Source organism: Alligator sinensis, unplaced genomic scaffold, assembly GCF_000455745.1.
Source record: "Alligator sinensis unplaced genomic scaffold, ASM45574v1 scaffold422_1, whole genome shotgun sequence".
NCBI classification, from domain to species: domain Eukaryota; kingdom Metazoa; phylum Chordata; order Crocodylia; family Alligatoridae; genus Alligator; species Alligator sinensis.
Genome location: NW_005842323.1, coordinates 228,325 through 240,713, shown reverse-complemented (window position 1 = coordinate 240,713; position 12,389 = coordinate 228,325). Strand labels below are relative to the sequence as shown.

The 12,389-nt window shown below is 44.4% G+C and overlaps 1 protein-coding gene across 4 annotated transcripts in view; it reads right to left on the bottom strand.

Annotated features, from left to right (window-relative positions):
* The window catches only part of MAN1A2 (mannosidase alpha class 1A member 2), a 217,773-nt gene that overhangs the window by 24,270 nt on the left and 181,114 nt on the right, over window positions 1-12,389 (bottom strand). For 2 of the 4 annotated variants that reach the window (XM_006028550.3, XM_006028551.3), the window contains one exon: window positions 8,097-8,269. In XM_006028550.3, coding sequence (XP_006028612.1) covers window positions 8,097-8,269 — 173 coding nt within the window. Of the gene's footprint in view, window positions 1-8,096; window positions 8,270-12,389 lie in introns of those variants that run through there. The other 2 variants (XM_025209999.1, XM_014522227.2) reach the window with 1 other exon arrangement.

Below are 12,389 nucleotides of genomic sequence, written 5' to 3'. Positions count from 1 at the left end.
TCCCCCTCAGCCTCCTCTTGCTGAGGCTGAACAGGTTCAGGTCCTTCAGTCTCTCCTCATAGGGCCTGTCCTGCTGCCCTCTCACCAAGCGGGTGGCCCTCCTCTGAACCCTCTCCAGGCTGGCCACATCCCTTTTGAAGTGCAGCGCCCAGTACTGAATGCAGTACCCCAACTGCGGCCTGAGCAATGTCGCATAGAGGGGGAGGATCACCTCTATGGACCAGCTTAAGATGCATCTTTGGATGCATGACAAGGTATGGCTGGCCTTGCTGGCTGTGGTCTGGCATTGGCAGCTCGTGTTCATCTTGGAGTCAATAATGACTCCAAGATCCCTTTCCGCCTGTGCTTTCAAGACAGAAACTCCCCAGCCTGCATCTTTGCCATGGATTCCTTCTCCCAAGATGCAGCACCTTGCATTTGTCTACGTTGAACCCCATCCTATTCTTGTCTGCCCACTTTTCTAGTCTGTCTAAATCTATTTGCAGCCTCTCTCTCCCTTCAAGTGTGTCCACCTCGCCCCACATCTTAGTGTCATCAGCAAACTTGGACAGTGTGCTTTCCACCCCCTCATCCAAGTCGCTGATGAAGATGTTAAACAGTGCAGGCCTGAGGACCGAGCCCTGGGGTACCCCACTGCTCACATCTCGCCAGGCTCAGAACGACCCATCCACTACTACTCTCTGGGTGCGCCCCATCAGCCAATTTTTTACCCATCCAACTGTGTAGGAATCAATGCCACAGTTGCTTAATTTATTGATGAGAATGGGGTGAGAGACAGTGTCAAAGGCCTTCTTAAAGTCTAGAAAGACTACGGCCACGGCGACACCATCATCCAAGGATTTAGTTACTTGGTAATAAAGGCAATCAGGTTGGTCTGGACCTGCCTTTGATGAACCCATGCTGATTGCCTCTGAGCATGATCTCCCCTGCTGGCCCCCCACAGATGTGCTCCTTGATGATTCTCTCCAAGATCTTCCTGAGCACCAAGATGAGGCTTAGAGACCTATAGTTGCTTGGGTCCTCCTTCCTCCCTTTCTTGAAAATTGGGACCACATTAGCCAGTTTCTTTTGCCTACCAGAAAACAGAGGCAAAGAAACTGTTAAAAATATCAGCTTTCTTGTCTGGCGTAGCCACAAGATTACCATTTGCATCTTGCAGGGGCCCTACATTGCCTGGTGCCCTCTTCTTGCTCCCAATGTACTTGAAAAAGGACTTTTTGTTGTCCTTAATCCTAGATGCTAGCCTGAGTTCCATTTCTACCTTGGCCTTCCTAACAGCCCTGCTACACTCACGGGCCAAGGAGGAGTACTCCTCCTTGGTGACAGCTCCTCCCTTCCACTGGTTGTACTTTTAGTCCTCAAGCGTTCCTGAATGCCCTTGCTGAGCCAAGGGGGTTTCTGAGCACTCTTACCTTGCTTCTCTCAGGGACTGTTATCCTTTGGGCCTGGAGGATCGCCCCCTTAAGGTACGACCATCCCTTGTGGACTCCCATCTCCTCTACCTTCTCGGCCCCCAGTGCCTCCCCCACTAGTCTCCTAAGCTCATTGAAGCTGGCCCTTCTGAAGTCAAGGGCTATAGCCTTGGTGTAAGCCCTTGACACCCTGCATTGGATAGTGAAATCCAGCAGGTGATGACTGCTGTTGCCCAGGTGGTCAAGGACCTGCAGTCCCCTCACCAAGTCATCCCCCGTGGCCAGGACCAGGTCCAGCAAGATGTTACCCCTAGTGGAGCTGTGCACCTCCTGGATAATGTGAAGGTCCTGTAATATAGCCAGGAACTTACGCGAGCAGTCAGACCTGGCTGTCTGCTCCTCCCAGCAAATGTCTGGGTAGTTTAGGTCACCCATGACAATAACATTCCTTGACCTAACCGCCTCCATAAACTGACTGGAGAAGTCCTGGTCCAGCTCTTCCCCCTGGTTGGGTGGTCTGTAGTAGACACCCCCTTGTAGTTTGATCCATAGTGCCTCTGCCTCCTAAGTCAAGTTCCCCTAACCATTTTCATTGCTCTCCACTGGACTCTCAATCCTTTCTGTAGTGGGGGACCCAAAACTGGACACAGTCCTCCAGATGTAGCCTCACCAGCACTGAATAGACGGGAATAATCACTTCCCTCAATCTGCTGCTGGCAAAGCTCCTACTAATGCAGCCCAGTATGCCATTAGCCTGCTTGGCAACAAGGACATACTGTTGGCTCATATTCAGCTTATTGTCCACTGTAACCCCCAGGTCCTTTTCTGCAGAGCTGCAACTTAGCCAGTTGGTCCCCAGACTGTACCAGTGCATGGGATTGTTCCATCCTAAATGCAGGACTTTGCACTTCTCCTTATTGAACCTCATGAGATTTATTTGGTCCCAACCTCCAAATTTGTTGAGGTCTCTCTAAATCCTAGCCCTACTCTCCAGCCTATCTAGCATTCCCCCCAGCTTGGTGACATCTGCAAACATTCAGAGGGTGCACCCCATTCTATCTTTCAGGTCACTGATGAAGATACTGAATGAAACCAGCCTCAGGACTGACTCCTGGGACATGCCAGGGGCCACTAGAAGTTGAGTCATTGATTGACCTTTGAGCCTAACAATCCAATCAGTTTCCTATGCACCTTATCGTCCAGGCATCGAACCTGGACTTCCTCATCTTGCTTTCAAGAACATTGTGGGAGACCGTATCAAAAGCCTTGCTAAAATCAAGGTACACCACATCCACTGGTCTCCCTACATCCATAGAGCCAGTCATTTCATCATAGAAGGCAATCAGGTTGGTCAGGCATAACCTGCCCTTGGAGAATTCATGCTAACTGTTCCTAATCAAGTTCTCCTCCAAGTGCTTAGAAATGGATTCCCTGAAGACCTGCTCCATGATTTTTCCAAGAACTGAGGTGAAGCTGACCAGTTGGTAGTTCTCTGGATGCTCCTTCTTCAAGATGGGCACTACATTTTCCAGTTGTCCAGGACCTCTCCCAATTGCAACAAGTTTTCAAGATAATGGCCAGAGGCTCTGCAACCATATCTCCCAGCACCCTCAGGTGCATCGCATCTGGCCCCATGGACATGTACATAACCACTTTTTTAAATAGTACCCAACCTGTACTTTCACCACTGTCAGTTTCTCATCTCTTCCCCAAACTGTGCTGCCAGGTGCAGTAATCTGGGAGCTGACCTCATCTTTGTAGGCTGAAGTAAAAAAAGGCATCGAGTACTTCAGCCTTTTCTGCATCATCTGTCACTAGGTTGCCTCCCTCCATTCAGTAATGAACCCACACTTTCCATGATCATCTTCCTGTTGCTGACATACTTGTAAAAACCCTTTTTGTTACCCTTCATGTCCCTTGATAGCTTCAACTCCAAATGTGCTTTGGTCTTCTTGATTTCATCCCTACATGCCCAAACAATACTTTTATACTCCTCTCTGGTTGTTTGTCCAAGTTTCTACTTCTTGTAAGTTTCCTTTTTGTGTTTTAGCTCACTAAAGAGTTTCCTGCTAAGCTAAGATGGTCTTCTGTCATACCTGCTATTTTTCTGTGCATTAGAATGGTTCATTCCTGTGCCCTCAAGTAAGGTTTCTTTAAAATACAAGCAGCTCTCCAGGACTTCTGCTTTTCTGAAGTTCAGAGTCCTTACTCTGCTGCTCTCCTTCCTTCTTTTCCTCAGGATCCTGAACTCAACCATCTCATGGTCACTGCTGCCCAAGTTGCCATCCACTTCTACATTCTCCACCAACTCTTCCTCGTTTGCAAGCAGCAGGTCAAGAAGAGCACTTCTTGCTTTGGGTGGCTTCTCCAGCATGTGCACCAGGAAGTTGTTCCTAGCACTCTCTAAAACCTTCTCGGATTGCCTGTGCACTGCTGTACTGCCCTCCCAGAAGATGCCAGGGTGACTGAAGTCCTCCATGAGAAACATGGCCTGTGATCAGGAAACTTCTGTTAGCTGTTTGTAAAAAACCTCATCCTCCTGCTTTGGTGGTCAACAGCACACACCCATCACAATGTCACCCTTGTTGCTCTCCCCTCTGACTCTAAGCCAGAGACTTTCAATAAGCCTATCTCCAATTTCATACTGTACCTCTGAGCAATCATACAAGTCTTTTACATAAACAGCAACTCCTCCTCTTCTTCTCCCCTGCCTGTCCTTCCTGAACAGTTTGTACACATCCATGTCAGCACTCCAGTCATGTGAGCTATCCCACCAAGTCTCTGTTACAGAAATAAGGTTGGAAGGGACCTCAAGAGATCATCTAGTCCAGGGGTTGTCAACCAGGGGTACATGTATGCCTAGGGGTACTTGAGAAGCCCCCAGGAGGTATGCAGCAGTGGCATGAAGAAGCAGGAGGCACTTCCAGTTGCGCTGCTTGTGCTTCTGGTTTTGCTGCTGTGCACAGGGTACCCCTCCCCGCTCGTCGACCGGCCGGGAGACCCCTTGCTTCTAGACTGGCCACTGTGGGTACATCAACGGGAGATTGAATCTGCAACCTTGATGTTATTAGACCACACTCTACCCACCTGAGCTGAACAGGCACTACGTACACGTTCATTTGTAGCGCTCCAAAATGGTGCAAGTAAAAGAGGCAACCAAGGAAGAGGTTTAATATCAAGTGCTTGAAAGACCCGGCTAAAAGTGACCATTTCCAGCAATACCTTAGTGAGAAACTCTCCAGCCTCCCTGATGATCTTGACACCACTGACCCTGAAAAACCCTCAAGAAAGCCACCTGTGAGGCATGTGGCAAGTCTCTAGTCTTCTCCACAAAGAAACATCAGGTCTGGTTTGATAAGAATGATAAGGAAATTCAAGCTTGCAGTGATTAAAAAAAACCAAGAGCCTTCAAAACTTGGCAGAATGACATCAACTCCAAACAGAAGCAAGACTCTTACCATCACATTAAAACAGAACCCACCTGAAACAGAACTTGAGAGTGAAAGAACAAGTGATGGGAGCATAAAGCAAGAGAGATCAAAAAGTTTGCTGACAGCTATGATATGCATAATTTCTTCAGTGCAACCAAGGCTATCTATGGGCCAAGCAACCAAGAAGCCATCCCTTTGAAATCTGAGGATGGAATAACAGTCTTTGAAGACAGCTCCACCATCAATGTACAGTGGAAAGAACATTTTCAAGAGCTTCTGATCCAAGATTTGAATGTTGAAGATAGTACCATAAAAGCCATTTCACAACAACCCATTAAGGACCACCTTGTAGACCCACCAACCTCTCAAGAGGTCTTGAAAGCCGTTGGACAGATGAACAATAACAAAGCATTCCTGATGGAATGCCAGCTGAAATTTATAAGCATGGTGGAAAAGAACAAAAGCTCTTACCAACTCCTTGCTGTTATTCTGAGAATCTGGAAACAGATTCCCAGTAACTTGAGAGATGCCAGTATTATAACCATATTCAAGAAAGGTAATAAAATCAGATAGCAACAATTAATGCAGCATTGCATTCCTGTCCATATCTGGGAAGATCCTGACCTGCATTCTCCTCGCCAGACTCATTCCCCTTGCCAAGGAAATTCTACCTGAGTCCCAAAGCGGTTTCAGACTGTCAGAGGTATAGCAAACATGATCTTTGTTGCTAGACAGCTGCAGAAGAAGCACCATGAGCAACAAAGACCTTTACATGGTTTTCATTGACCTAAGGCCTTTGATTCAACAGAGAAGCCCTATGGAAGATCCTGATGAGATCTGGATGGCCGCCAAAATTTGTTACCATCATCAGATTTCTTCATGACATCATGACAGCAAGCATCCTAAGCAATGGCTAGGAAATGGGCCCCTTCAACTATTTTAACAGTCCAACCACCTGCTCAAGATAGGACCATCCCCAACTAGATTATCCAAGTCAAAGTTTTGTCTAGCCGGGTCTTGAAAACCTCCAAGGATGGAGATTCCACAACCTCTGTGTAACCTGCTTCAGTGTTTTATTACCTTCCTAGTGAGACAATTCTTCCCAATATCTAACCTAAACTTCCCTTGCTACAACTTGAGACCACTGTTCCTTGTTCTGTCATCTGCCACCACTGAGAACAGTGTAGCTCCATCATCAAATCTATCGGTGTATCCCTTCCTGATCATCTTTGGCAATACCTGTATTATTCTCATCTCACAAGCTCCCAACTTTCATGCCTCTGCCTCCTTTGCTTGCTACATCATTGCCCTTGCTAAATTTTGCTAGTTCTTTACAATAATGTTAGGTTCCTTCCCAGGTTGATAATTTCCCACTTTGTTCCTTTTCAATTTTTCCAAAATGCTACAAGAAAACAAGCCCAATTAACCAAGCTCTTTTCCCTCCATATCACATACACAAACATTCTTAAACCCACTTTTTGCAGGAAATCACACTCTGCTTCAAATACTTGTATGCACTCTCTTAGCTTCTGTACATTAGTGCCTTGCTTTCAGACCTTATTTAGTTCCTGCCCAGCTCACTGTTCTCATCATGTCATTTGCCTTGCTGATGTCACAAGACTTCAAAAACTCCCTTGGTTTCTTCATCTTTTATTCTCATCTCTGATCACTAGGGACCTACTTAACTCGGGAAATCCAGGATTGTCTGCAAAACCTGCAACATCAACAAAAAAACTTAATAGAAATAAAATGCTGTGTCCCCAGTGGGAGCCAGTGGTTCTTGCTGCTGGGAAGGGAAGGTGCTGGCTGGTGGGACAGCAGGAAGGGCAGCAGACAAGATGATGGCAGCCCCCTTTCCCTCCTCCCCCCTGGGCATCTATGTACTGAAGGGCTGGAATGTACAAAGGACAGCCAGCAAACAAGACAGTGGCTACCCCCTCCCCGCTCCTAGGTCTCTCCAATCAGTACTAAGAGATGGGGCTGCCACAAAATGACTGCAGAATTGGAACTTTACACCATGATCAACCTGCAAAAATTGGTGAGTCCCCCTGCAATCTGGGTAGACAGCTGCTATTAGATGTACTGCCCAGGCAGGTGAAAAAAAACTTAAACAGCAAAGTGAAAGAAGTGAAAAGCAGTGATTAATTTTTATGCTCTGAGACCATGAAGAAGGAACTGGGAAGTGTCCAGGTTGCCCCACCTATCAGTTTTGTAAGACTCAAGATGAGGCTAGTAGGTGGCAGCAATGGAATTCACCCAGGCTAGCAATATTTCCAGCTTTGCTCTTGGAAGCATGTAAAACAGGAATTTATAGAAATCTTATTTTACTATCTGCAATAAGAATTTAGGCTTCATTTTGATGCATATAATTTTTTTTTACTATACTTCATAACCCAGAAAGATAGGATGGGGCAGTTGTCTGTGGATTACAGACAAGTGGAATTATTGATCTATATTGGGATTACACTATGAATCTAAGTTTCTGTAGCCTAGTCACAATATTTCCAACGGGACAGATTAGCTTGAAACTTAAGGGACTTTCCCATTCAAGAGGTGGATTCAACAACCAAATACAAATTGAACAACTAGTACATAGAAAAGCAACAACTTTTTTAAGCATCACAGTAATATTATTCCTTCTCTTTTCCTCCACCCTTCCCATTTATTTTTGATGCTGTTTATGTTCTGCTTCTAAAAGACTTTGGTCTAATGGTGGAGCAGGTCCACCCAGTCTAGCAATCAGACATACTAACTATCCCTAACAACAAACAGAACTAACTTTGATTATCGCTCACATAGAGCAATGAAAGCCAGTGTGCATGAATGGACATGTATTTATACACAACATCCTCTGCAGCCTGTTTGAGGACAGTCAGCTGAGTACCTACTTATATTTCAAGAACAAATATTCTAAGATGATTTTTAAAACGCCACAGCTTTCATGTCCAGTAAGCATTAACACAGTAAATGCTTACCACAATGCAGGGTCTGTGGCCTACAAATTAAAGGTCAAGACTAGGAGTTCCATACTGATTTTAGTACAGAATTCATTTCCCAGCTCACTTGCTGGGTCACCTTGAAAATGTCACCTATCTATGGATCTGTTTCTTCATTTGTAAATCAGGAAAAGTGACAACCATCCTGCCCTGTGCTATGTGCATTAATGTTTGAAAGTGTCCTCATATCCTGGGATAAAAGGGCTACAGAAGAACAAAGTAGAGGTATTCTATTGACTGAGTTAATCCGTACTTACCTGCATTGCCTCCCAGCCCCACTGTCTGTATTTGGGATCATGTGTGAATCTCCACATGTACCAATAGGTCTCAATCACCTCTGGTCTCAGAATGTAATACTTTTCATTCTGCCGCACTGCCACTGCCTCCACACCACCATCAAATTTGAATGCTTCAGGACCTAGTTTTAATGCTACAGATAAAAAAGAAAAAGAAAACTTAATTCCTTTCAAATACTTGGGGGAGTGGGGCACACAGAATACAACAGGTACAACAGGTAATACGAGTACAATAGGATTTAGTTTCTCTTTGAACAGTTTCATAAATATTTTAATTATTGCAGCTTATTATATTTCTAATGAATAATGAATACAAGTCCTGTGCTAAAGCTACTCACTTGATAGGTATATGGTAAACCTTCTTGGAAACTAATAAAACACCTTCCAATATAGGGTAACATTAAAATGATGCAGATTATATGGGGGTTTTGTACCACAGCAAAAAAGGAGAATGGTCAAGAGAAATTTCAACATCCCATTTGAAGAGGAGGACAGGGAAAAGGGCTTAGAACATGAATTAGAAGGCAGCATCCCAGATGGTAATACTTTATCTAGACTCCCTGGATGTATGGCATTGGTGGTGGTTAAGCCACTGTAGGGGAGGTACATGACAATTTCAGCCTGCTTCCAAGGGTTTCAAGTATGCAACAAGAACTCTGCCAGGTTTGAAAAATGCACTAGATTGATGCAGTTTTTTTCACTAAAGGAGATTATAATGGCATCCTGCCAAGATTTAAAGGACTGAATTTGCACAAAATGGTGTTGTCTACTGAAGCACTGTCTTTAATATGAATACGTTACTATAGGTTTCTGGGTACCATGCTGTACCTTCATCAAATGGTAGTAGGCAACAGCACAGAACTCAGTAAAGTGTGGCCCATAGACAGTACTCTGTAATCCGGTGGGTTCCCAAGAATTAGCACAAATATTTTACTATTTCTAAAATAAGTCAGCAGCCTTTCCTGCAACTGTGGCTGCATCAGATTTAGTGTTTTGCCGAAGTGTTCCTAAAGCGCTGAATGCTGCATATCTGAGTTCAGGCAGGAAAAGTCACACCGCAGTCATAAGTTTCCCATGGGTTGTGGGGTAGAAATGGCCTCCTACTATGACAGTCTGTAAAGTCACCAGGACAATGGAGTCCTGATCCCAACCAGAGCATTACAGTCCTACAGCATGGGAACCACTGAAGAACTTCTAACACCCCAGGATATTCAGGAGATCGTAGTTCTAAACTTGAATAGAAAAACATGATATCCTCACTCAGCATGACACCCAGCAAGGAATGTTTCATCAAGAAATACCCTTTTTTTTTTTTTTAAATTAAAAAATCATCCATTGCTGTTCATTTTATTCCATTATAATAAAATGCTGTGTGCAGTTTTTACTATAACATTAGAAGATTTAAAACCAAGAACTACACCTCCAACAATGCTGCCTCCACCTCCACCCCTGTCAAAGAAACTGGATTTCTGATGCCTGCATTCTGATTATATACTGCTGCTAACAACTGCCATACATTTGACAGCACACATTACATCCTTGAGTACCCTAAGATCCCTGATGCACACTACACTTAAGATGTGATTAACCAGCTCTGCACTAAAATTTAGTAATAGTTGATACAAAATCAGATACAAAATTTGACATAAAAAAATTGCACAGGCTCAAAAAGCCCTTAATTAGTTATGAATGAGTGTCAAATGAGTGCATAAACTAGTGAACAAAACCGGTGGGGGCACATTTCTCACAGGAGGGCCACTCTCTCTCCAATCTCTCAGTCCTGATCCTCAAGGGAAACTTACACAGCACTTCCCAGAGACGAGCCTACGAGCTCCATTTCATCAACCTGCTGGATACTAGAGATCAGGAACTAAACATAGACATTGGATTTTTGATACATTACAATCTGCCTGGCAACTGGCTCCCCAGCCCAGCCCAGCCCAGCCCCTGGCTTCTTTACTTTTCATTCCATCCAGGAAGAGCACACACCAACTGCTGAAACTTCCTTAGCCTGACGAAGGGTTTTTGAACCCGAAAGCTTGCTTAATAACTATTCTCCAACCATTTGGGTTGGTCTAATAAAAGATATCAAATTCACCCAAGGAAACTTGTCTGCCTATATTCTTAGACCAACACGGCTACAACCTAAACCCCTGGAACTATCTATGGGGTATTTCCAAATAACAAAGCCATATAATGACATGCTTTGATAGATGTGTGTCATTCAAACAGCAATTACAGGACAGTATCCTGACCCATAGTGCTTCAGTGGACTTCATAAGGGGGTTCTTAAAATAAAAGCTTGTCTTTGGCACAACAAGCCAAGAGCATGAAGAAGCATTAAAGATTTTAGTGTGTCTGAAAACTTTTCCTGACTTTTAGTTCTTCCTGGCCTAATTGTGCAAGAGACTGCTGATGCATTCCCTGGAGTATTTATTGCTTCTACAGATATTTTGTGGGTTCTTGCTGGAAAGCACTATACGCACTACGATACTGGAGCTTGCCTTTAACGGACCTTTTGTTGGCTACAAATGTCCAACTCGGGATCCTTAAAATTCTGGTTTATTAGGTGGACTGAAGTGTAATGAAGTCATATCATAAACCTTGGGGCTGGTCCCCTCACACACACACACATGCACACACACAACAGTAGCGAGCTACAAGAGTCGGTTATACCTTCTGGCTGGACAGGCTGGGTGCTGGTCAAGTTGGAGATCAAGAGGGTGCCACTGAGGGTCACTTTTCACTGCTTTTTATCTGTCCTTGGCAGACTTTGGTGACTCCCCAGTTTTCAGGTTTGCCCAATCCAGGGGTCGTTGACCCTCATGGAACTTCCCCTTCGGTGGCTACTGGATGGCATCTGTCAGCCCCAGGGGTCATCCGCATATATGTGCAGGTTTGGGAGTCCGTTGATGAATTTTGATTAATTTACCGCTTTCATGAATAGGGCTCTGGGAGCAGTCGATCTGGAGATATTCAGCCCCAAAAGTTGGTCCCCGGCATTGATTAACTCAGACCGGGGCTTCTAGCCCTTGAACAGTGAAGTTTAGAGAATTCCCGGTTGCTACATTGTCTCCTATTGATTTCTTCCGTTGGTTGATCTGCAGTTTCCATAGGTGTTAATTGCCGCTTGTTACTGAAGCCTGCTACTGTGTTATGCATTCAATCACTGATTCACTCACTCTTTCAGGGGCCCGCCTGAGCAGAGGTTTTATTCCTGCCCTTGTTAACATTGTTACAGTGTATAACTTACTTCTAAAACTAAAACACATTTAGTTAAAAGGTGAAGAGTATAAAATATAATCTACAAGAGTAATGCCATGGCACACAAATAGATAAAAATACCAAAATACAAGGGGAGATACAAAATGCATGCATACAAACTTTAAAACACAATTCCTTATCTTACAGTGAAAGAAAGAGGAAGGAAGAAAAGGTAGAAGAGAAGAAACATATCCAAAGAGGGGAAAGCAAATGCAGGCAAGAGGAAAAGGGGGCTTTCTGCTACACTTTCACCTGGAAGATGGAGACACCACTTGGCTAAATTAAAAGCTGGAGATAGTATACAGATAAGGAATAAAAGTACATTTAATTTACTGGATATTCTTTTTCAGAGCAAGGCAGTGTCTGAGATGGAGCACCTAGTAAGAGCCCGCTTAGTCCTATGCTAAGGCCCAGGTTCAAAAAACATTCAGTACATTCTGACATTCTTGTTAAAACAGGGATGGAGTTATGCAAATGTTTAATATTAAGAACATGCTTAAAGTCTGGCACATACTTCAGTGCTTTTGAACTGGGGCCAAGGGCAGTAGGAGAAGCCAGAGGTTTTCCCAAGAACTTGACACCATATGAAACAAGATTCTGGAAAACGGTTTCTCCTGGTGTGACTCAGAACCACAAAACACCCACAAATCGCACACCGCTGGTTATGACGTATCAACCCTCCCTTGAACCTGTACGGAAAATCCTCAAAAAATTGCAACCCATATTAGAAAAAGACCCTATTCTTAAAAAGATCTTCCCAGAGCCACCCATCCTAGCCTTCAGACAAGAACCTTGCCAACCTCATCACCAGAAGCAAACTTCCTCAAGCCCAGAACACACCAAAAGGATCCAGACCGTGCCAGGACAAGAAATGTAAAACCTGCCAACACATCTCCACCACCCCCACTATTACTACACCCCACAACAGAGCCATCAGCATCCCAGGATCTTACAGCTGCACCTCCAGAAATGTAGTATACCTCATCCAAT